The sequence below is a fragment of the Geotrypetes seraphini genome, chromosome 3, assembly GCF_902459505.1.
Source record: "Geotrypetes seraphini chromosome 3, aGeoSer1.1, whole genome shotgun sequence".
Classification (NCBI taxonomy): domain Eukaryota; kingdom Metazoa; phylum Chordata; class Amphibia; order Gymnophiona; family Dermophiidae; genus Geotrypetes; species Geotrypetes seraphini.
Window position 1 is genome coordinate 65445905 of NC_047086.1, and position 26412 is coordinate 65472316.

Sequence of the window (26412 nt, forward strand, 5' to 3'; positions counted from 1 at the left end):
CACAGCTTAGGTAAAAGGAGCCCTAAGTCATAATTATTTGAATGTACAAATAGTCTGAACTATATCTGAAGCCACATAATTGTCTTAAAATTTTTATTCATGCTTTTAATTTAATGTTATTTAACAAAATCCAGCAAAGAGTTCATATCTTGTTTGCTTTTGATTCGGCTCCTGAGCTCCTTCCTGACCATCTGACCCCCTAATATAATACTCCCTCCTCTCCTGATTGTACACATGACCAGCAGTTTCCGCTGCCATTTTTACACACCTTTCTCTATGGACTGGATGTGTGATGGCCAGTCTGAAACCACCATGGGCTTGCTCAGAAATGGCTTGATCTCTACTGTTGTCATGGTACAGATAAGCAGATTCTCAGAGACTCCAGAGCTCCTCTCAAGTAATTGGTTGAGGGTAGTTACCTTACTGTTGATGGATGGTGGTTTCCTGGGGCTCACCTTGATGTCTCCAAGCTGTATCTTCTCATCTCCTTCACCTCTGATCTTCAACACTGCATCTCTTCTCTCCTATTCCTTTTCACTGCACAATATAGCTTGAAAAACAGACTCGCTGTAACCATACCAAGCTATAGGCATGGTTATCTTCCTTACTTCTTCACACTGTTCTTTCAACAGTTGCAGCTGGAAGAAGAGATGCCTGGAACATTGTGTCCAATTGTTATTTATTTTTATATTGAACCAGTTTACCACAGAACTCTACGATCATTCTTAAGCTTTTCAGATTCTTTCCTTTCAGATTACTCTTGGAAATCCATATTCTCATGAACCTTAGAGCTGTTGTCAGCCATCTATGTGACACAAGTCCTATTTCTAACAGAGTCAGATCCTTTGGCAAGACACTTGTTCTAATGGTAGTTACAATTCTATTGCCATAGTTTTGATCTGTGCTTAAGTCTTTGATCACTTCACTGCTGAGCTGAGAAAGAACAGGGCCAACACAGATCTTAGTAAAAACAGGATTTATTTCCAGTTAAGTAGCAGAATCCAACATTTTTCCAACAGGACCTGCCCATTTGTTGTTACTTTGGGCTCCTTTTACTAAGGTGCGCTAGCATTTTTAGCGCGCTATTCCGTGTGTTTAGGCCCTAACGCACTTTTGTAAAAGGAGCCCAATATTGTATATTTCCAACTGCTTTGGTTTCAAAATATCTTCTGCAAGTTATATGAATGAACACCTTTTCAGATTTGTACATAATAATTAATTTACAACAAATGGTTTTGTTTTAGATTAAAGACTATAAATTTGTTGCTGAAAAATACCCAAGCAGCAGAATCGCTAGTAAAGCTTTACGAAACCAAGCTGTGTGAGGAAGATGCAGTAACTGCTGACAAAAATGCCATCGATACCCTCGTTGGAACATTAAAGGTATGAAAGAGGCTGGATATGTTTAAATAGTTCAAAACACATATTCTAAATCAGGATATATGCAGACTGAGAGGTTCATGTTCTCCAGTATCAGCCCTATCCATCAGGTAAATAATTTGGCTAATAGCTTATACAGTATAATCTCATTATAACGGACTCGCTTATAACGGAACCTCGCCTATAGCAGACAAGGTCCGCTGATCCCGGCCATGTGCCATTATAAACATCAGAAAATCATCGCATATAGCGGACTCGCATATAACAGACTTTTGGATATAATGGACAACCAATTTGGTCCCCAGAGCTGCTTTTAGCTGTAGTTTCCTTTGGCTATAACGGACATGCAGGCTCCGTCTACAAGGCTGGTGATATAGTATCAAAATTCAGCCCAGAAGAAAATGACAGAGTATTTTTCTTTCCAGTACAGTACGACATAATGCTTTAGAACATCTTGTAGTGTTCTGGTTTTGCAATCATTTCGTGCCATACCAATGTTTTGCTGAGTTTTGTTCTTGATGTTGCTGATATAGTTGTGCAGTGACTGTTGTTCATTGATTGAATGTTATTTCAAGTTGACGTAAATAAAGTTTTAAAAAATGCAACTCTGGATATAACGGACCGTTTTTCCAGGTCCCTTGAAGTCCGTTATAACGAGATTATACTGTAGAAAGAAAATACAGACGTCAGCATGTAATGGTGTTGGTTTAATAAAGGATTTTTGTTGCATATACATCTGTTTTCTTCAGCAATGGAGACTGGAAGTGGATGAGAAAAGAGAGGTGTTTCATGTCCTGGAAGATGAGTTGCAGAAAGCCAAAGCCATCAGCGATCAGATGTTTAAGGTGCACAAAGAACGGGACCTAGACTTCGACTGGCATAGGGAGAAAGCGGATCAACTGGCGGACCGGTGGCAGAATGTTCATTCGCAGATCGACAGCAGGTTGGTGCTGGCGTTTGTTGGCAGTTTGTCCCACTTTTTACGCTGACATTTGTCATTCACTGATGTTGGATACGCTAGAGGGATTTTTGGATTTAGCAGAAGCTCGAAGTCTATAGTATTCAGGTACTGTAGGTATTTTCCTATCCATGAAGGGCTCATAATCTGGGTCTGTACCTGAGACACTGGAGAGTTGTGACCTGCCTGAGATCAAAAGGCTACAGCTGTGGCTTCCCTGGTTCTTAGCCCGCTGCTCTGCTCATTTGGCTACTCTTCCTTCCAAACACCTGCTGCGTTTGAAAATTGTATCTACTGTAAGATTTTCCAGATTTTTTCAAGCCTTATGTTATGCTTATGCCTTAATTTGTTTGTTATTTGTTTAACAGAAACAGCTTGATAGCGGTGTACTTTCTTTATCATGTAAAATCAGTTTGTGGTATTCACAAACTGGCTTCCTGCAACCTTCTGATAAAATGCCAGTGGTTGTTGTCTAAATAATTGAATCTGACAGCAGTTGCAGGTCCATCGTATGAAGCATTTAAGCTAAGTGACTCTTTTTATTGAATATTGATATGGGACTGGAACTGATCACTTTGAAAGTAGTGTATAGACCAGGGGTGGGTAACTCTGGTCTTCGAGGGCTGGAATCCAGTCAGGTTTTCAGGATTTCCCCAATGAATATGCATGAGATCTATTTGCATGCACTGCTTTCAATGCATATTCATTGGGGAAATCCTGAAACCCCGACTGGATTCCGGCCCTCGAGGACTGGAGTTGCCCACCCCTGGTCTATACACTACTTTTAAAGTGACCAGTTCCAGTCCCATATCAATATTCAATAAAAAGAGTCACTTAATTTAAATGCTTCATATGATGGACCTGCAACTGCTGTCAGATTCAATTATTTGGACAACCACTGGCACATTGAAATGGTCTACTGAGAAGTTATAAAAGCCAAATATTTTGAGGAAGTGTATAGTTGTGGACTTCAAAAGTAATGCACAAATTTAGAAGCTGAAGATTTGAATGAAAGTTACTATAAATGTTAAGTGAAGATTTTTTTATGGACCCATGATGATATGAGCTCTAATTGATTTCTTGTGAATCAAAGAGCCTAATATATTGAGTTCTGTTTTTCTCCTTTTGCTTTGTTTTGTTTGTTAAAAAAAAAAAAATTGTGTAGAAGTTTTGAATAAATTTAGTCTCAATCACACTTCAGCAGCAGTACGTTTATTTAGTCTAATTGTTAATTGGGTTTACAATCCTTGAGCCAAGCCCTACTCACTTTTCCTTTCACATAGTAAATGACAGCAGATAAAGACCTGAACGGTCCATCCAGTCTGCCCATTAGTGATACTCATTTAAAAAATACATGATTTGATTAACTTGTCTCTTCTTTGATACTTCTGGGCCGTAGACTGCAATTCTGGTATTGTCCTAGGTTCCAAATGCTGAATGTAAGACAATGTTTCCCCTACAACTCATTCTAGAGTGCCCTCTGTCTTCTTGACCATCTAACAGTCTCATCTGTCCAGGCCTACTTCTGAATATGTGATAGTTTAACAAAACGTTTCTGTGGTGAAACAAGCATAATAATGGTTTTGGCAGCTAATCTACATCATTAAATAACCCATATATCCATTAGGTGCCTCAAGGTATTCAGCTTAGGTTGTAATAATAATCTCGTAGTAAGGTATAAGGTTTGATTTTGATGTTAAGAACATAAGAAGTTGCCACCACTGGGTCAGACCATTGGTCCATCGCGCCCAGCGGTCCGCTCCTGCGGCGGCCCGTCAGGTCCATGACCTGTAATGTGGTTCCTGTCCATTTCTGTAGCCTACCTCTTCTTTTATCTGTAACCCTCAATCCCCCTATCTTTTAGGAACTTATCTAAACCTTCTTTGAAACCCTGCAATGTGCTCTGGGCTATCACAACCTCCGGAAGCGCATTCCATGTGTCTACCACCCTCTGGGTAAAAAAGAACCTCCTAGCATTTGTTCTAAACCTGTCCCCTCTCAATTTCTCCGAGTGACCCCTTGTGTTAGTGGTTCCCCACAGTCTGAAAAATCTGTCCCTGTCCACTTTCTCTATGCCCCTCAGGATTTTGAAGGTTTCTATCATGTCTCCTCTAAGTCTCCGCTTTTCCAGGGAGAAGAGCCCCAGCATCTTCAACCTGTCAGCATACGAAAAGTTTTCCATACCTTTTATCATTTTAGTTGCTCTCCTCTGGACCCCCTCAAGTACTGCCATGTCCTTCTTGAGGTACGGCGACCAGTACTGGACACAGTACTCCAGATGTGGGCGCACCATTGCACGATACAGCGGCATGATTACTTCCTTCGTCCTGGTCGTGATACCCTTTTTAATGATACCCAACATTCTGTTCGCTTTCTTTGAGGCCGTCACGCACTGTGTTGATGCTTTCAATGTTGTGTCCACCATCACCCCCAGGTCTCTTTCAAGGTTGCTCACCCCTAGCAGTGATCCCCCCATTTTGTAGCTGAACATCGGGTTCCTTTTCCCTACATGCATGACCTTACATTTCTCTATATTAAAACTCATTTGCCACTTTTTTGCCCACTCTTCCAGTCTTGTTAGGTCTCTTTGCAGGACCTCACAGTCTTCCGTGTTTCTAACCCTGCTGCAAAGCTTGGTGTCGTCAGCAAATTTGATGACCTCACATGTCGTCCCCGTCTCCAGGTCTTTGATAAATATATTGAATAGGAGAGGTCCTAGCACCGACCCCTGTGGAACTCCACTCGTGACCCATTGCCAGTCTGAGTAATGGCCCTTTACTCCAACCCTCTCTGCTTCCTGCCTGCCAGCCAGTGTTTGATCCATTGGTAGATATCCCTCTGCACCCCGTGGCTCCACAGCTTCTTAAGTAGTCTTTCGTGAGGTACCTTATCAAAGGCTTTCTGGAAGTCGAGGTAAATGATGTCTATGGGTTCCCCTTTATCCACCTGGCTGTTTATTCCCTCAAAGAAATACAGTAAGTTTGTGAGGCATGACCTTTCCTTGCAGAAACCGTGCTGGCTCGCCTTCAGTTGTCCATTGCCTTCTATGTATTCGCAGATTGCGTCCTTGACTAGTGCTTCCATCATCTTTCCCGGAACCGAGGTCAAGCTCACCGGCCTGTAGTTTCCCGGGTCACCCCTTGATTCCTTCTTAAAGATGGGCGTGACATTGGCTATTTTCCAGTCCTCTGGGATCTCCCCAGTTTTTAGGGATAGGTTACATATTTGGTGTAGTGTATCCGCTATTTCATTTCTCAGTTCTTTTAATACCCTTGGGTGGATGCCGTCCGGACCTGGTGATTTGTCGCTCTTCAGTCTGTCTATCTGTCTGAGAACATCCTCTTTGCTTACCTCTAGTTGGACTAGCTTCTCATCAGGGTCTCCGTTTATGTGCTCCTCGGGTTCTGGGATATTGGATGTGTCCTCTCTCGTGAAGACTGAGGAGAAGAACTTGTTTAACCTGTCCGCTATCTCTTTTTCCTCCTTTACCACTCCCTTCCTGTCTCCATCGTCCAATGGTCCCACTTCCTCCCTGGCTGGTTGTTTTCCCTTCACATACTTGAAGAATGGTTTGAAGTTTCTTGCTTCCCCCGCCAGCCTCTCCTCATATTCTCTTTTTGCTTTCCTAACCACTCGGTGACAGTCCTTTTGGTGCCTTTTGTGCTCCTTCTGGTTGTCCTTTGTTTGGTCCTTTTTCCATTTTCTAAATGATGTTTTCTTGTCTCTTATCGCCTTTCTCACTGCATTTGTTATCCACGCCGGGTTTTTGGTTCGATTTTTTTTGCACCCTTTCCTGAACCTGGGGACATACAGGTTTTGTGCTTCGTGCACCGTGCCATTGAGTAGGGCCCAGGCTTCCTCTACGGTCTCCATCTTCCTTGAGCTGTTGCTGAGTTTCTTCCCCACCATTTTCCTCATGGCCTCGTAATTTCCTTTTCTAAAGTTGAATGCCGTCGTTGTAGTTCTTTTCACCTTTGCTGCTCCCATTTCTAGTTTGCACTGGATCATGTTGTGATCGCTGTTTCCTAATGGCTCTAGTGATCCCCACCAACACGGATTTACCAAGGGCAGGTCCTGCCAATCTAATCTGATTGGCTTCTTTGACTGGGTAACTAGACAACTGGATGCCGGGGAGTCTCTGGACGTGATATATTTGGATTTCAGCAAAGCTTTTGATAGCGTCCCACACCGCAGGTTATTGAACAAGCTGAAATCGCTGGGATTAGGGGATACACTAACTGCATGGGTTAGGGACTGGCTACACGGTAGACTTCAAAAGGTAGTGGTTAATGGTACCCCCTCCAAAACATCAGACGTGACCAGTGGAGTACCACAGGGCTCGGTCTTGGGCTCGATTCTATTCAACTTATTCATAGGTGATATGACCCAAGGGCTTAGAGGAAAAGTATCTTTGTTTGCCGACGACGCCAAACTATGCAACATAGTAGGCAAAAGCATTTTGCCTGACAGTATGATGCAGGACCTACTACTACTGGAACAGTGGTCATCGACTTGGCAGCTATGCTTTAATGCTAAAAAGTGTAAAGTAATGCACCTGGGTAAGGGAAATCCATGCAGAACTTACACACTAAATGGTGAGACCTTGGCTAGGACCACAGCGGAACGTGATTTAGGGGTGATCATTAGTGATGACATGAAGGCTACCAATCAAGTGGAAAAGGCTTCCTCCAAGGCAAGGCAAATGATGGGTTGTATCCGTAGGGGTTTTGTCAGCAGGAGACCTGAAGTGATAATGCCACTGTACAGATCCATGGTGAGACCTCATTTGGAGTATTGTGTTCAATTCTGGAGGCCACACTACCGGAAAGATGTGCGGCGAATTGAGTCGGTTCAGCGAATGGCCACCAGGATGGTCTCGGGGCTCAGGGATCTCACGTATGAAGAAAGGCTAAATAAATTGCAGCTGTACTCACTAGAGGAACAAAGAGAGAGGGGGGACATGATTGAGACGTTCAAATATGTCACGGGCCGTATCGAGGTGGAAGATGATATCTTCTGTCCTATAGGTCATTCGACCACCAGAGGGCATCCGCTGAAAATCAGGGGAGGGAAATTTCGAGGTGATTCCAGTAAATACTTCTTCACAGAAAGGGTGGTCGATCATTGGAACAGTCTACCTCTACAGGTGATTAAGGCCAGCAGCGTGTCAGATTTTAAGAGAAAATGGGACATTCACGTGGGATCTCTAAGGGGGTAAAGTCAGGGGGGTGGGTCATTAGAGTGGGCAGACTTGATGGGCTATAGCCCTTTTCTGCCGTCATATTCTATGTTTCTATGTAGTACTACCACCTCCTTTGCGGGTCCCCCTAGCCCGTTGAGTATTAGGTCAAGAGTGGCATCTCCTCGTGTTGGTTCCATGACCAGCTGCTCCATGAAACAGTCTCTCACCACCTCCAGGAATTTTGTTTCTCTCGTGCAATTTGAGTGTCCAGTGTTCCAGTCTATCCCAGGGTAGTTGAAATCACTCATCACCACCACACTGCCGCTTTTGCATACCTGCATCAATTCAGCCTCCAGGTCCTGGTCGTTAGCTTCCAGTTGTCCTGGTGGGCGGTAGAAGAGCTCCAGTTTTATGTCTGCTCCATTTCCTCCTGTCAGCTTAACCCATAACGATTCCAAGCCGTCCGCCCTTACTGTTGTTTCCATCCTGGTTGAAGGAATGGAGTCCCTTATATATAGCGTTATTCCTCCACCCTTCTTATGTGTCCTGTCCCTCCTATAGAGTTTGTACCCTGGTAGGACCACATCCCATTTATTGTCCTCGGACCACCATGTCTCTGTGACTCCAATTAAGTCTAGGTCCTCCTTGCTGGCTATAATTTCTAGCTCCCCCATTTTGGTTCTTAGGCTCCTAGCATTTGTGTATGTTCCTCTAAAACATTTTCCTCTCTAACTAATTTACATGTGAAATAGTAACAATATACATTAAAATACAGATCAAGCATTGATAATAATAATACTAATAATGATGATGAAAAGCATAGTACGCAAACAAAGGAGAACCTAACATTTCCACAGTGGATAGGTTGCAGCCAAGAACAACAAAAAGAAGACTGTCTAAGTGTTGTCCGTGATACAGGCTTTTATTCAGTCAATAAAATTATATTACAACAGCAGAATCCACATGTGCTTTAAAAGATGAGGACCCATCATGGTCCTTGTTTCGACTAAACCATCTCCCTCAGGGGTCCTAAGATATGAACATTCAATGATAAAAAGAAATGTAGAGGCAAAACAAAGTCTACGAGAAAATGCTGGCCCTGTATCTTTTAAAATCTCTGAAAACTACCGTGCTGAAGGAGAATCGCCTTGAACATAGCGTCAGATGTGATGAAAAAAAACGCTGCAGGAATAAAAAGCAGCGTTTCTTTGTTCTGTACAAATCCCAGGAATTTGCTAGCTTTCAAGCCGAAACTAGGGACTAATTAATATCTGAGGGAGAGACTGTGTACATATATAGGGACAAATAGTACACATTTTCACTAGGTTCCTTCTTGTTTTGTATACTATACATCCTTCCCACTCATTTCTGTTGTATTCTATTTGTTTTAGGTTACGAGACTTGGACGGTATCAGTAAATCTTTAAAATACTATAGAGAGACTTACTTTGAACTGGACGACTGGATTAAAGAAGCAGAAGAGACGCAGCGAAAGATTCAGGAGGAGCAGCCTGCGAACAGTAAAGCACTGGCAAAGCAGCTTGATCAGCAGAAGGTAATTGTAGAGATTTTTCTTACAGGAACATGGCTAAACCTTTAAGGATTGCAGAAAGATTCTATTAATTTTTCGGGTGTGTGCAGTGTTCTTTGTGTTTTGTTTTTCTAAAAGAAGAATATCTTGTGACTACTAGACAAAGACCTTCTTTGAAAATAACAGTTCAGGTCAGTTAAAATTCACTGAAGGCATTTTTTTGTATGCAATCATATGAAGATTCAAAATAGAACATCTTGAGTAGAAAAGAGTTATCTTAAAGGGAAGGAAACAAAACTGAGTAGAGCACCTGTATTTCTGCACCTCCCCCCCTAGCACAATTAAACACATTTTAACTTGGGATGCACATATCCTTTTGAAACCAATAAGAAATGAAGTAGGGAAGGCTTAAAATTTACATATTTATTTATTACCTTTTCATGAAGAGATTCATCCAAAGCAGTTTACAATACATTGAATAGTAATCAGGTACTCAGGTGTTTCCTCTATCTGTCCTGGCATACTCACAATGGTACCTGGGGCAACCAAGTGCTAAGTGACTTACCCAGAGTCACAAGGAGCAGGCTGGGATTGAACTTACATCCTCACAGCTCTAACCATTAGGTCACCCCTCCACAGCATGAAATAATTCACAGGCATTCTTGCAGGTATTTCATAAAAGACTGACAAAACCTTTTCTAAAATAGTTTCAGAAGTGAGCATGTCCTGGACATCTCAATTCTGATCTCTAGGTTTTATGTAAAATGGGCCTTCATATTGATAACCTGTGGTTAAAATAGATATGTTTACCTTCTGGGAAGGATCCAAAGGCAGAGAGGGACACCCGAAGGTGGGAGCCACAGGAATCGTGTTTCTATTGTCCCTGGTGTGGGTTTTGGTGTTTCAAGAGCAGGTGCTCCTTTTTGAACCACCAGAGGCTTGTTTTTGTAGTCGGGGAAGCAATAGGAAAGTCGGACCACGTCATTGACGCATCACGTTAGCGAACATGATGATGTCGTACCACAGCCGCAACTAGGCCCAAAATAAAGCCTGGACCTCGATTTTTAGTTTGTCTGTTGGGAGTTTCATAGTAAATTGTTGATTTTCCCATTGCAGTGGTAGGTCCACCGGGACCTCGAAGAAAAGTGGAGATGGCCTGATGATCAGTTTGGGGGTCAGATAAGAAGGCTTATGGGCTTTAGTTTTATTTATTGTAATTTTTAAATGCTGTTTTAGGTCCATTTGGTTCTGGAGTCTTATGGGAAACATTTTTTAAAAAGTTTTTATTGGAGCCTTTTTGGGTCTTTAGTGTTGGGCTAAGGAGGCCTGGGTCTTTAAAAATTGAGACCCTTTTTTACTAAGTCATGGTAGAGGTTTCTACCAAATCCCTGAGCGCTAAATGCTCCAATGCTGCTCCAACACTCGTAAAAATTCTTTGAGTGTTGGAACATTTAGCACTCCGGGCCGTGGTAGAAACCTCTATCGAGGCTTAGTAAAAGGGGGCTATTTTGTTGCTTTTATTGATAGCTGTGTCTTTTGAGGGAAACTAGGGCTTTGGAGCTGTTGTTTCAAACTTTTATTGATGGATTTTGTAGCAGGGACTGTGTTTAATTTTTCTATGATGGTATTAGCAATTTTTGATAAATATTAATTCATGTTTGTGAGAAAAATCTGCTGTGTTCTTTAGTTGTTTGTTTTTTTTTTTTTTTTTGGAAGATATGGAGTTGGATGGTTCAGATTGAATTGTGTGTTGTATATAAGTTTTTATTAAATTTCAGTGTGATTAATATGGTTAGTTTGGCCATTTTGGGAACTTTCCATTACTTCCTATAGGATTTATATTTTTCAAAATGGAGATTAGAATGTGGCTCATGGTTTGAAAAACAGAGAAGAGTTTGTGGAAGGTCAGCTGGTGGTAGCTGAGGCTCCATTGTCAAGGGAACAACTACAGTGGTGCCTCACACAACGAACTTAATTCGTTCCAGGAGCAAGTTTGTTATGCGAAAAGTTCGTTATGTGAAACGCGTTTTCCCATAACAATACATGTTAAAAAAAATAATTCGTTCTGTAGCATAAAATATGCTAAGGTGACATAAAAAAAGATAAATTTTTGGTTACTATTTTTATTTAGATACATCTAAAAACATAATTGTTTTTTAAAACAACACACATTTTTTAAATTTAAAGACAGACTAAGTAGAGTCTAATTTTACAGTGAGAGAGGGCAGAGTCTCAGCGGCAAAAACTGGGACTTAACTGTTCATTTTTTTTTTTTTTCTACCGTGTTTCCCCGATGATAAGGCAGGGCCATCAAATAAGACAGCCCCCCCTTTTTAGAAAAAAATGTAAAATAAGGCACCCCCCCGCAAATAAGCCACCCACCGATACCTGCGCTTACCCGAATCGGGTGGTACGGTGGGTGACTCCGTGTGGTCCCTGGCACCCCCGACACGATCGGGGCAAGAGGGAGCTCAAGCCCTCTTGCCCCCCCGACTCCCCGACACGATCGGGGCAAAAGGGAGCTCAAGCCCTCTTGCCCCCCCGACTCCCCAACACGATCAGGGCAAAAGGGAGCCCAAGCCCTCTTGCCCCGCCGATTCCCCAACTCCCCGACAATATCGGGCCAGGAGGGAGCCCAAGTCCTCCTGGCCACGGCGACCCCCTAACCCCACCCTGCACTACATTACGGGCAGGAGGGATCCCAGGCCCTCCTGCCCTCGACGCAAACCCCCCCTCCCCCCAACGACCCCCCCCCCCCAAGAACCTCCGACCGCCCCCCCAGCCGACCCGCGACCCCCCTGGCCGACCCCCACGACACCCCCAACCCCCTTCCCCGTACCTTTCTGTATTTGGCCGGACAGACGGGAGCCAAACCCGCCTGTCCGGCAGGCAGCCAACGACGGAATGAGGCCGGATTGGCCCATCCGTCCCAAAGCTCCGCCTACTGGTGGGGCCTAAGGCGCCTGGGCCAATCAGAATAGGCCCGGGAGCCTAAGGTCCCTCCTGGGGGCAGGGCCTGAGGCACATGGGCCCAACCCGACCATGTGCCTCAGGCCCTGCCCCTAGGAGGGACCTAAGGCTCCCGGGCCTATTCTGATTGGCCCAGGCGCCTTAGGCCCCACCAGTAGGCGGAGCTTTGGGACGGATGGGCCAATCCGGCCTCATTCCGTCGTTGGCTGCCTGCCGGACAGGCGGGTTTGGCTCCTGTCTGTCCGGCCAACTACAGAAAGGTATGGGGAAGGGGGTTGGGGGTGTCGTGGGGGTCGGCCAGGGGGGTCGCGGGTCGGCTGGGGGGGCGGTCGGAGGTTCTTGGGGGGGGGGCGGTCGTTGGGGGGAGGGGGGGTTTGCGTCGAGGGCAGGAGGGCCTGGGATCCCTCCTGCCCGTAATGTAGTGCAGGGTGGGGTTAGGGGGTCGCCGTGGCCAGGAGGACTTGGGCTCCCTCCTGGCCCGATATTGTCGGGGAGTTGGGGAATCGGCGGGGCAAGAGGGCTTGGGCTCCTTTTTGCCCCGATCGTGTCGGGGAGTCGGGGGGGCAAGAGGGAGCCAGGCGGAGAGAGGGCAGTTAAGCGCAGTGCCTGCGCGGAAGGATGCAGCTCGGGCGACTTCGTTGTGTGAAACGAAGTTCGTTGTAGGGAGCAAGACATAAAGTTCGTTGTGCGCAGCGTTCGCTGTGCGAGGCGTTCGTTATGCGAGGCACCACTGTATCTTGCAGTTTGTCTGAGCTGCCGTGGTTTGGGTAGTGTGTGGATGTGCTGACAGGTGCTCTCACTAAGGTTTAGGAATTGTCCTTAAAAGAGTCTTTAAATTGTTGAATGTGAATATTGGTTGGCTGAATGGTTACAAGAGTGGTTTAAAAGTAATTCAAAGTTGTTTCCTGAGTTGTTTAAGCTTAGAGTAATATAAAAGAAAGGAACCTGAGAGAAAAATTGTTCAGATTTTTGGAAAAGAGGACTACATTCCTCTTTGACGGTAATAGTGTAGATTGTTGGTTGATTGAGAAGTTAGTGTGGATGCAAGAACCAACCAGAAGACTTAAAGTCTAGCAAGTAAAGTTTAGAATAGAAAGTTACATCAGAAGAAGCAGTGTCATTTCATTTTATTTTTCTTTTGCTAGACGTTTCCACAGTGTAGAAATCCCAGATGTCTGAGAGGACCTCGAGTTTAGCACTTAACACTCAGAGACAGGTAGACAGTTGTAGACAGTTTCTGTCCTTTTATTTCTATTTAAAGCTAGGGACAGGTGCTGACGTGAAGAAGGGCCCCACCAACAGTGAAGAAAAAGCAGCTGGATCCAGATAAGTCAGCTCTAGAAGTGCACATGACATATAAATTTCCTGTTGAACTGAGAAAAACTCTTAGAGGTCTCACTTGAGTTAAAGAAAAGGTTGAAACTGAGACCAAGAAACATAAAAATTATATACTTACCTGGGTTATGTAAAACTTGATAGCAGATTCACTTGAGAAGGTATAAAAATTGAGAAGAGAATCAAATTCTTTCACATACTTTATTCTTGAAAATTTAAAGAAAGACAAATAGGTCATACTATGATAAAAAATATTACTTATCTGACACTGTAGTCAGACATTTGAGGCTCCTTTTACTAAGCTGCATTAGGGCATTAACGCGTGGAATAGCGTGCGCTAAATACGCCAGCATTGAGCTGGCGTTAGTTCTAGCCGTGTAGTGTGGGTTTAGCGTGCGCTAAAATGCTTTATGCTCTAAAAACGATAACGCAGCTTAGTAAAAGGAGCCCTTGTTGTTTCTAGTACAGCCAGCTTGTAGAAGGTTGTAGTGTTAAAAACCTCTGCTGTAAATTCCAGTGAAATTTGAGAAGGCAGAACTGATTTGTAAAAATTCAGCTGAATTTAATTAAAGAAATTTTAATTTTTTTTTACCTTGTATTTATTGGTCTTTATGTTTAAATGATTTTTATTATTCCAGCAGTAAGAAGCAAATACAAACAGTAGTACCAGTCAGGAAATAACATTTTCAACAATATAATCAGTTCCCCTCCCATCCCCCCCTCCCCTCCCCTCCCCAAGAATCCATGGCCAGTCCAACAGCTGAGAGTGGGAATAAAATCTTAAAGATTCAAAAGTCTACTGCGAGAACGCGGTGTGAGGTCCTGCCAGAAGTGCTCCCACACCTGACAAAATTTGATTTATTGGTCTTTAAACAACTTTTTAAAATAATTTATTGGATTTTAAACTGTGGTGCCCATTTAAACTATATTTTTCTTTTAAAACTTTTTAAGGTATAAATTTTAATTAGAATAATACATTACCATATTATTATCATCATAATGGTCATCTTTCCTTGATTTATTATAAATTAAATAACCAAAAATACACAAAAAAAACCACACAAATTTTATTATTTATCTCACTTACCCCTCTTTTATTAAGAGGTTTCTACTGCTCCGATGCTGCTCCGACACTCATAAAATCACATGTTGTTTGAGAAGTTGAGATGAGGTCCATTTTTTTGTGTGACTGCTGTGGTTCCCTTGCAGAACAAATCTGTCTGAGTTAATTTTGCTTGAACACTGGTAACATTTATAGAAACATAGGGCTCCTTTTACTAAGGTGTGCTAGCGTTTTTAGCGCACGCTGAACAAAAAATACTAACACAAGCTCTATGGAAACGTTAGCATTTAGCGCATGCGGCATTGTAGCGCACGCTAAAACCGCTAGCACAGTGGTTCCCAACCCTGTCCTGGAGGACTACCAGGCCAATCAGGTTTTCAGGCTAGCCCTAATGAATATGCATGAGAGAGATTTGCATATAATGGAGGTGGCAGGCATGCAAATCTGCTCCATGCATATTCATTAGAGCTAGCCTGAAAACCCGATTGGCCCAGTGGTCCTCCAGGACAGGGTTGGGAACCACTGCGCTAGCGCACCTTAGTAAAAGGAGCCCATAGAATCATGATGGCAGATAAAGGAATGTCTGGTAAAAGGTAGGATAGAGTGTGCTGTTGGGAACTGGGGGTTACAGTATGTGCTTCATTTTCTTTCTTTATTTAGTTGTATATCATGTCCTCCCCAACGAGCTCAGAACAGGTAACAAGGTTGGCATACATAATGCGATTTGTTCATTAGTAGTAGATAGCTGCATGGGAATGGGGATTGTGGGAATCTTGAAGGGATGGAAGAAGTTCCTGCAGGATTTACGTGGGAATGAAAGAAGTTGCAATGGGATTCCTGTAGGAGTGTAGTCAAAATCTCTGGCGATGCCAGAATGAAGCTTGGAATGTACTGACAGAGACAATTGGAGCATCAAAATGAGGTTTGGAATGTCCAGAGATGCAGCTGAAGCACCAGCTTAAGGCTTGGAAAACTCATTGGTTGAAGAGTAAATATTACATTACATTACATTAGGGATTTCTATTCTGCCATTATCTTGCGGTTCAAGGCGGATTACAAAAGAGTTATAGAAGGTGGATTACAGAAAAAGATATCTGGTCATTTTCAGGGAAGATAAAGAGTAGAGCAGATTGTTTCAGGGGGTCGGGGAGTTAGTGAGAGGAAAGAGGGAAACTTGTGATGTTAAGTCTTTTTCAGGTATTTCTTGAAAAGTATAGTCTTTACTGCCCCAAAAAACCATGGGAGGCAATGGTGTGCTACGAATGAGTACCGGTAAGTAATAGTATTGACACCTGCGAATATGGGTAGGGATGGAGAAGCTTAATTGTGGGGTTGGGTAGTAGGAAGGGGTGGGCATGTAAGATTGCAGTGGGGATGGGTGGGAAAGGATGAAAATTTTGAACCCGCGCAACTCTCTGATTGGAAGTTGGGTGATGCTATGCAATAATTTGTCTCGCTAGGTTGTTATTCCTGTGCTTAAAATAAAATTGTGTCTTATGTTTTTACAGATGCTGGTTTCTGAGATCGAAATGAAACAAAATAAAATAGATGAATGCCAAAAATATTCAGAGCAGTATTCAGCAGCATTGAAGGTAACCTCCCCCTCCCAAAAATGCCTGATATCAAACTGAACTTAAAAACATGCAGATAATTATAGTCGGCATAAGGCAACTCTGTTAACTGCTGTCCTAATAGAGCCCCTTTCTACCTGGCTAATAGATTTTCTATAGCCTCACATAAACATAGCAGGAAAATCACCCCCGTACAATCTCAATCACACTTTAGCATTCCAGGCAGCTTCTTACGACAAAAAATTTCGATCATTGTTGCTTACAGCTCATTCTTATCTTTTTTCTAAATACCTGGGTTAACTATTCTATTCTATTTCCTAGATTATGTTCACTGTTAATAACTTTTTGTACACTGCGTTGAACTTACGGTTACGCGGTTAATAAGCACATTGTTATGCTTTTCCCCAGGACTATGAGCTACAGCTGATGATGTACAGAGCTATGGTAGACTCTCATCAAAAGTCACCAGTGAAGCGGCGAAGAATGCAGAATTCATCTGACTTAATTATACAGGAGGTACTGCCATAATGCCCCCCCCCCCAAAAAAAAAAGCCAAAGCAAGAACTTTTGAAAAGAGTAAGATCAATTTCCCGTAAAAAGTCTTAACGCCCAGATTCTGTAAGCTGCGCCTAAATCGGCCAGTGCACCAAACACATGTCAATCATGCATAGGTGCTGTTTACAGAATTGTGCCTAGCGGGGCCCTATGTAAAAATGTAGGTGCCGTAAATATAGGTGAGCAGTGGCATAGGGGGCAGGGGGGTGGTCTGCGCTGGGCGCCCTCTTGGTGAGGGCACTGGTAACCCCCCAACCCCCGCTTCTTCCCATTCCTCCCCTCGCCATCCCTTCATATGAGCTCCTTCACTTCCCCCCACCATGCCTCTGTCTCTTCACCGGTGTGAACATCACCTCCAACCTCCTGCTCGTGCCAGCGTTGGCTCTCCCTTTGACGTCTCTTCCAGGTCCCGCCCATAGGAAGTAATGTCAGAGGGAGAGCTGCTGCTCGCACCGGGAAAGCTAAAAAAGGGATGGGATGGTTTTGGTGTTTCGAGGGCAGGGGCTTCTTTTTGAGCCACCGGAGGCTTGTTTTTGTAGTCGGGGAAGCAAAAGGAAAATGACCACGTCATTGATGCAGCCTGATGATGACATCATGTTAGCGAACATGATGATGTCATGCCAGAGCCGCAACTAGGCCCAAAATAAAGCCTGGACCTCAATTTTTAGTTTGCCTGATGAGAGTTTCATGGTAAATCATAGATTTTCCCATTGCAGTGGTAATAATAATAATAATAACTTTATTTTTGTATACCGCAGTACCAGAATAGTTCAGAGCGGTTTACATGACAAGAGACTATAAATCTACAGCGAAATTTACAAATAGGTCCACCGGGACCTCGAAGAAAAGTGGAAGTGATCTGAAGATCAGTTTGGGGGTCAGATAAGAAGGCTTATGGAGGTGCACACGTGCGGCTGGAGCGCAGGGTTGGGGGCGGAGAAGCGAGTGGAAAGGGGGGGCACTACTCCAGGCACCTCTCACTCTCGCTACATCACTATAGGCGAACGTTTTAAAGGCCTACGTTTCATGCACCTGAGTTTTTGGAGAATTGCACTTAGCAGTGTCTAAGTCACGCTGCGCCCATAAAAAGGTCCACTTAGGCGTTAGGTGCCGCTGAGTGCCATGTGATAGGTGCCTACCTTTTATAGAATCGGGTAGATGCCTATTGCCCAATTTATTTATTTATTTTTTCAATTATTGAACCTACTAAGGGGATTTTGCCAATTAAGTTAGGTGCCTAAAAGTCACCTAACTTTAGCCACCCTTTACAGAATTTAGTCCTAAATGTTTTAGAAATAATTGGAAAAGTGTGATCTAGGTATTTCAAATTATTCCTGCATTCAGCAATAGCATATACAAGAGTTGATTCATAAGTCATAGCAACTATTTCTTTTCTCGCTCTTTTTTTAAAAATTCTTTATTAATTCTCAAACTTTGACAGTGTATTATAATTAATATAACTTTAACAGATTGCATAAAATACACCATATTACACACATTATTAAAGAAAACATCCATTTTCCCCCCTCCTCTCAATTATTAATATATTAAATCATATTATTTATTACAATATTATATTTAAATATTTTTAAACTCTTCCAAATACTTTCCCCTCCCCTACCCCCACCCTGGATATGTAAGGAAAACTAAGAAATAAAAGATATATCTCTATTATTGTATGTTAACAAATGCAGTCAATGGGCTCCATACTTTATTAAATGGATTGCTAAAACCCAAGCATTCCGCATTCATTCTTTCAGATTATATGTATTACACACACTTGCCCACCAGAATGTATAGTTAAGTCTGTCATAACATTTCCAGTTCCTTGTGATCATATGGATGGCTATTCCTGTTTTTTTTTCTCTCAAAAATATGTCAAAACAGAAAATCTAATATATCCATTTGAAAGTGTGTGACATGTACTTCTTAATGTTGCCACCAGATAAGAGATGAGTGCAGGAGTCTCTGTTAGGGGAGAAGCAAAAACAAACAAAGCCCAAAACATGACATTTGAAATATTGTTTTATTGTGGCATTCGGTGTACAGCATGAAGAACAAAGTACAAGTACAAACTGTTTAACTGTTAAATGTCCTTCAGAGTAGTCTCCCAGGTTGTCCATGGTTCGTTACCATCAATACCTCATGATCATTTTGGCATTCGATCGTCAAGGTGCTCTGTGTCATCCAGTTCATGAGGGACACAATGAACAATATTACAAGTCATGTCTGCACTACCACTTGCATTAAGCAATACGGGAGAAATGTCCAGAACTGTTGCACAATGTCATAATCCTACATGACATAAAAATTTGATGATTTCTTGCTTTGTGTATGTTTAATTGGAAACCACTGTGAGTCCAGGCAGTATATTAAATTTTTTAATAAATAAAAATATAAGAATAGCCTTACTGGGTCAGACCAGTAGTCCATCTAGCCCAGTATCCTGTCATCATGGAAGCCAATCCAAGTCACAAGTACCTGGCAAACACCCAAATAGTAGCAGCAGTCCATGCCACCAATCCAGGGCAATGCTACAGCTCACACTGTAGACAATGTTAAATGTTGTACACTGAGGGCCTGATTCTCTGAGTGTCCCAATTTCAGGCAGCGGTAGGGTCCTACTGCCATTTGGCAGCCAATCGGTAGGCATGTTTTCTAAAAAAAACTTGGGTGACGAAGGACGCCTACATTGTAGGCGTTTGTCCTGAGTCTATGGAGATGCATAGGGACACTTAAGTATGCTCAAGGCAGAGCGTGGGTGTGGTTTCACCTGGAAGTGGCCTTGGGCATGTTTAAGCGTCCTTATACATCTCTGTAGACCTGTGACAGATGCCTGAGCCCGCCTATCTTTGTGATCAGGCAAACGCGATTCTCTAACCGTCACTGGGTTGACATGGGCATGTTAGAGAATCAGGGGTAAGGCATCTGTTCCTTAAGGTAGACGCGATTCTATATTGGACGTCAGTGTGTGATTGACACGTAATTCTTGGCCTTTTCTTATGTGGCCGCCAAGACCGGCGTCCTATACAGTATCAGGCCCTATATGCCTTAATAAAATGATGATTTCAAATGTCATGTTTTTTGCTTCTCCCTTACCTGAGACTCCTGAACTCATCTCTTATCTGGTGGCAACATTAAGAAGTACATGTCCACACGATGGGTGGTATATTAAGCCTAAATAGACCTAAAACTTGAACTCTTCTCTTGCAGAAGAATTACTCTATCTATGCTTAAGGGTTGTATGAAATGCAGGTAAAATAGTTTGAGCGGCACTGTCTCTGTCTTTTTGTGTTTCATTGCAGTTCATGGATTTGCGAACACGTTATACTGCTTTGGTGACCCTCATGACTCAGTATGTGAAATTTGCTGGGGAATCTTTGAAACGTATGGAAGAAGAAGAGGTAACAGTCAGTTGGAAATGTGCTTACCACAAGGGCACTATTTTGGGTCATTACAATTTTGACATTTTTAAACATTTAAGGTGACTTCCTTATATTCTAGACCTGCACCAAAATGATAGTGTGAGTGATAGAGCTAATGTTTTAGAGACACGTGAGGCCGTTTTAGGAGCCTTGCAAGGCAATCACACGTGTAAATAGTGTAGATTAGTGGTTTGCAACCTTTTTCATGTAGAGGGCCACTTTGTGAATATGAGATCTCCGAGGGCCACCAAAAAATTTAAAGCTTACCCATATTACTTATTTTGTAATGTGCCTTGACCTGCTTTTTAAGACTTATATTGACTTTACAAAACTTATAGGATATATTTTAAAAAGTTAGTTTATTTTGGATTGTCAGCAATAGCAAATTCCATAAATGAAGCATATGAGTAATACACTTAAGGAAAGATTGCAGATACTGTATCAAGTGGGCAAGATTGAAATGAACGCATTTACAGGATTTGAAGAGCATTTTTGCCAACTATTTGAGGGCTGCAGTGGAGGACTTCAGGGTCCACGTGTTGGAGACCACTGGCATAAATGCTGATTTTACAGTATCACTATTTACACGTGTAATTGTTATAGGATACACAGATTCAAAAGTGTGGTTGGTGCAGCCCAAAAAATGAAACGTGTGTTCTTGTTCTTGCCGCAATGAAACTTTATTTTGAAATATTCCCCCAGCGTTTTTTGTCCCTCCTTTGAGACACGAATAAGATTCTGTAAAATATTGGTTCCAGACAGGGCTTATCAGCAGTGAATGGGGGGGGACAGTATGCTTAGCTCTCTGGTGTTTTAAATAATTTTTAACATATAAATATTTGCCTATAGGAGCTTGGTTCCTTAACGTCCCCCCCCCCTTTCCAAAAGCGTAGCACAGTTTTTAGTGCTGGCTGTGGCTGTAAGAACTCCAACGCTCCTAGGAATTATACGAGCGTCGGAGTTCTTACCACTGCAGCCAGCACTAAAAGTGCTAGCATGGCTTTGTAAAGGAGGGGGTTAATTTCCTCCTCTTACATGCATAAGTTTCTGGAATACTGCTCTCAAACATGTACGTAAGTAGGAAACAACAAATGGCTCTTACATTTGCATATTGTGGGCCACTTGTACCTGCCCTGTCAGCAATTGCATGTACAATGCGTTGATTGATGCCAATCTTTTTCTAAATGTGTGTTTTTATAAAATACTCGCTCCTGCTGCACAGTTATGAATTTGCCACAGACCTGTTTGTATTTTACAAAAGGATCCAGATTTAGTGAGCTTTTTAAAAAATAGGCTGAAAATTGTGAACATTCAGACTTGGACTTTCAATTTTGGCCCAAATGCCCTATATAAAATGTGGTTAACAATAAATTTTCTCTGATGAAAATCAAGTAATACTGTTAACCCACTGGGCTTTTTTGATAAAATGGAATCAAAATTGAAATACGTAAATAGTGAATAAATAGAAATAATTAGAACTTATGCAATAAACATTTCAGAAAGCAGCTAGTTTACTAATATAGGCTCCCTTTTACAAAGCTGCGTAGCCAAGTGCCGGGTTGCAAATGCTCCGATGCCCATCCAATTCCTATGGGCATTGGAGCATTTGCTGCACCTGCCTGTGCTCCTGGCTTTTGTAAACGATGGGGATAATATATTACCTTTCGTTTGTACCAGGTAAGTTTTGGATAGCTAAAGAAAAGAAGCTGTGTCCATTACAAGAGCTATATAATTTCATGCAGTAACTATTGTAGAGAAATGCAAAGCTTGCTGTCTGTGGATAAAGAATATAAGGAAGTTCACAACTGCAGTGTTAACAATTTGAATCCTTAGTAATTTCTTAGGACTTTATTTAACAATATTTGGCTGTACAAGCTGGTTCAAGGTGTATAACATTTGAACTGATGAGTTTGATTTACTTTGAATGGTAAATAATAAGCACCTTTGGGCATACTTCTCTTGATGAATTGAACCCTTAGGGCTCCTTTTACTAAGGTGCGCTAGCGGTTTTAGCGCGCGCTACAATACTGCAAGCGCTAGACGCTAACGCCTCCATAGAGCTTGCGTTAGTATTTTTTGATTAGCGCGTGGTTAGCGCACGCTAAAAACGCTAGCAGACCTTAGTAAAAGAAGCCCTTAAACTCATTTTAAATTCTCTGGTAAGACAAGGCGATTTTTAAGTGCTTTTATAAGATATCTGAGGGTTTTCCTATATTTTACTCTGTTGATTATTTGAAATGTTTATTATTTTCATTGTTTCCTAAGTTTAAAATCCAAACTGAAGCATAAATGAACACTTCAAAAGAATTCCAGCATACGCAGCTTTTTTCCTGTCTCCTTTGGCAATTTTTTTTTTTTTCTTTCTTCAAAGAAATTGCTTTTCCCTTTCAAGTACAACAGGGTCTTAGTAATTATTATATAAACCTTTACTTATTTGTTGGGTTATGCCTTCAAATTCTTTACGTCGTACTTCATAGCAGAATTTTCAGCCTATGTGAACATATTACAATCAGCGTTTAGATTTTAAAGCTAAAGAAAATAGGTCAACGTGGCTGTATGAGAGGGTTCATAGACAACGGCGCAAAAGACAAAGGCGCGCCCGGACAATTGAGCGCAGCGCGGAGGCGCGTGCCGCTCTAAATTACTGTTTTTAGGGCTCCGACGGAGGGGCGTGGGGGGGAACCCCCCCACTTTACTTAATAGACATCGCGCCAGCTGTAAACTGAACTTTTTCCCTAAAAACAGGGAAAAAGTGAAGTTTTCAGTAAAATGTAGGGGGTTACAACCCCCCACAACGTGGCGCGATGTCTATTAAGTAAAGTGGGGGGGTTACCCCCCCACGTCCCCCCGTCAGAGCCCTAAAAACAGTAATTTAGAGCGGCGCGCGCCTCCGCGCTGCGCTCAATTGTCTGGGCGCGCCTTTGTCCCAGCGCGCTTTTGACCTGACACTGTATGAGAGAGTTAGGGCTCCTTTTGCTAAGCCGCGTTAGGGCTTTAACGCGTGGAATAGCGCGCGCTACCTTGCCGCATGCACTAGACCATTGAGCATTGAGCTGGCGTTAGTTCTAGAAGTGTAGCGCGCCTTAGTAAAAGGAGCCCTTAGCTCACTCCCCAAATAATTCTCATTAAATGCAGTGGTTGTGTGCGCAGAAGTAAAATAATGAATCGATACTGAATTATTTATTTATTTTAAAAACTTCTATATCGTTTAAAACTAAACAGTTTACATAATTTACATATATAATTTTAAAAACAAAAACTTAATAAAATAGACATAGAAACTAATACCATATCATATCTACAAACTAATACCATGGCTTATATTAAAAAAAGATCATGAATAGTTCATTAACTCTGCCAGGGAAGAAAATTATTGGCTAGAAAAAAGCATCTACAAATAACTGCATCTTGAGTAATTTCCTAAACATGCCCTTTTCACAGCATTTTCGTATTTGGCCCACAAGTGAGTTCCATATTTTAACTCCTGTACAACAAAAAGTCATTTTACCAGTCTCAGTAAAGCTAGATTCTCAGAATGTAATGATCTGTTTGGTGTATAACTACTTATTAACAATAATATGAGCCATCCTCTTCAATCAAATGAATTCGGAAGGAAGTCAGAGCAATGAAATGCACTAGTTCAGTGGAGTAGCAAAGACAAGACAGTTGTATTGATAACTTGTTATGGGATATCAGAATGACCTTTCAAGCATTTTAACTTGTCAGGTCTGTCAATCCTCATTCATCCCTTGTTATCTTAATTTTCTTATTTTTTCATTATTTCATTTTATCATTAAATGTAAGTGTAAATATTTTTAAATAACTTAGATTTTAAATAGTGTTAATTCCTACTTCCAGCACATATCCACCACATTTAACAAATGCTCCCCAACTGTCTTGTCTTTGCTACTCCACTGAACTAGTGCATTTCATTGCTCTGACTTCCTTCCGAATTCATTTGGTGTATAACTAAGCATATTATTTTTGAACAATTCTGGAATGTTTCCATACAAGAATTGATGGCAGATCATTACTGCTTTATATTGTACTCTGAAGGCGACTGGTAACCAATGCAATTGTTGGAGATATGGCAAAATGTGATCATATTTAGACAATCCCATTATCAATAATGGTTTCATATAGGCCCTGTTGTCTTGAAGAAACGTTTTTGGGATGCGGTTGTCTTATCTCTGCTTTGCCAGCTTTCTTCTTTCTGGAAGGGGGTTAACACTGCATGCCCATTGAATAACAGCATGCCTCTGTTGGTACAGTGTGCTGGCCATCTCTTTAGACAACACCTTTACAGGATTAAAGTGATTACGTTTCAGGATTTGACTCCACATTGTTTATCAAGTTTGCAAAAAAAAAAAAAAAAAAAAAAAGGTGTGAATCAAACCTATTGTGAACAGTCTTTAGAGTTAGTTAATGAATTTGATAAAACGTGACTGACAAAACCCCCCCAAAACAACAGTGTTCTGAGCTGTGGATTACACGTCTCATTCTTTCAACAAATATTTGAATTGCTTGATCCCTTGCTTGGAAATGTTTTCTTCCTTACTTTATAACCAATGCTTCATGAAGATTAGAATTGCCCTCTCCTCTGAATGTGAGATGGTTATATAGTATGGGAATTTCCTTTGAGATCTAATCTAATCTAATCTAATCTAAACCTTAAGTTTATATCCCGCATCATCTCCATGAGAATGGAGCTCGACACGGTTTACAAGAACTTAAAATAGTGGGTAGAGAAGAAGAAAAAGGATTACATGAACTTATGTGTAGAAGGGGGGAGAGAAAGGGGGGAAGGATAGAGCTACAATTTGCTGAAAAGCCAGGTTTTCTAATTCTTTATTGTACAATGTATATTTTAAAATTTAATTTAAACATATATGCTATTACGCTCAGAGTGATTCAGGAGAGGCTAAATTCCATGGAGGAAGCAAGAACTTAAGTAGTTTTGAAAATTCCTCAGAATAACTCCATAGGTAAACCCTGTTAGAGCTGAGATACTTGGAGGACATTATGCCCTTCTCTGATATTAATGAGGGGACATGATCGAAACATTCAAGATAATGGAGGGAATAGACTTAGTAGATAAAGACAGGTTGTTCACCCTCTCCAAGGTAGAGAGAACGAGAGGGCACTCTCTAAAATTAAAAGGGGATAGATTCCATACGAACGTAAGGAAGTTCTTCTTCACTTAGAGAATGGTAGAGAACTGGAATGCTCTTCCGGAGTCTGTTATAAGGGAAAACACCCTCCAGGGATTCAAGAAAAGGTTGGACAAGTTCCTGCTGAACCAGAACGAATGCAGGTAGGGCTGGTCTCGGTTAGGGCACAGGTCTTTGACCTGAGGGCCGTCGCGTGAGTGAACTGCTGGGCACGATGGACCACTGGTCTGACCCAGCAGCGGCAATTCTTATGTTCTTATGTTAGTAATTGAAAAATGAAGAAGGTAGTGTTTATTCTTGCACAGATGTATTATTGGTGCTGCAAAAAAAATTTAGAAAGCAATGATGAAGAAAGCCTGAACACGACACAGAATTCATTTCAACACTTTGATAACATTTATTGGAGATATAGAGAAGACCAAACAAAATGCAGAAGGTATCTTAAGTGATGCAGTTGTATCTAATGTCTGTGGATACAGAGGTAAATGTCTTCATGCCTGAATCAATTATAAATAATTAAAAGCATCAGGAAATGGACAGGTGACAGGAAAGGGGTCAACCGGGTTGCCTGAAGGATTCATGAAAACAGGGCAAGAGTTAATGAACAAAAAAGAAGCACTGCTCACTAGTCTGAATCTGTTTCAGACATCAGAAATGTATTATCGTCATGAGCTCAAACATTTATCAACATCAGTGTTTAACAAGTCCTCATATCCAGAGATCATGTAATTGTATCATAAAAGAAACTTTGATAATATGTCACTAAGACCATGAGATAGAAATTTTCCAAAAATGGAAATTTTAGTTATAGACCTGGAGGAAAGAATTTGTTCGTTGTTAAAGATTATGAAGAAAATAAGTAACATGTTCTGGACATTATATAATACTCAGGATTTAGATAATTTAGCTAGTGAATCAGGATCGGCTCAAGGCAATCTGCTGCCTGAGGCGAGAGATGAGCTGGTGCCCCCCCTCCTGGAGCATCCAAAATGGGGGTGGGACAAGGGCTACCCCAACTATTAGGTTTTCCACTTTCACCTGTCTCCCCCTCCAGTTGGCATTTTGCCCATTCCACCCCCTCCACATCTACCTTCAATTTGTCGTAAAAGTTGCTGTAATGATTCAGAGAGCTACCCTGCTGCCGGTCCTAGCGTCTTCTCTCCACTGAGGCCCACCCTTTCTGACAACTTCCTGTTTCCGCTAGGGTGGGCCACAGTGGAGATAAGACGACAGAAGCACCGTGAATCATACCACCGCCCGGCAACTTTTACA

General features: G+C 41.9%; 1 protein-coding gene across 12 annotated transcripts in view; it reads left to right on the plus strand.

The window, feature by feature from the left end:
* Positions 1 to 26412, plus strand: part of DST (dystonin) — an 883569-nt gene that overhangs the window by 425077 nt on the left and 432080 nt on the right. For all 12 annotated transcript variants that reach the window (XM_033936420.1, XM_033936427.1, XM_033936422.1 and 9 more), the window contains 6 exons: positions 1245 to 1383; positions 2130 to 2323; positions 8912 to 9074; positions 15927 to 16010; positions 16398 to 16505; positions 19850 to 19948. In XM_033936420.1, the coding sequence (XP_033792311.1) occupies positions 1245 to 1383; positions 2130 to 2323; positions 8912 to 9074; positions 15927 to 16010; positions 16398 to 16505; positions 19850 to 19948 (787 nt within the window). The remainder of the gene's footprint in view (positions 1 to 1244; positions 1384 to 2129; positions 2324 to 8911; positions 9075 to 15926; positions 16011 to 16397; positions 16506 to 19849; positions 19949 to 26412) is intronic.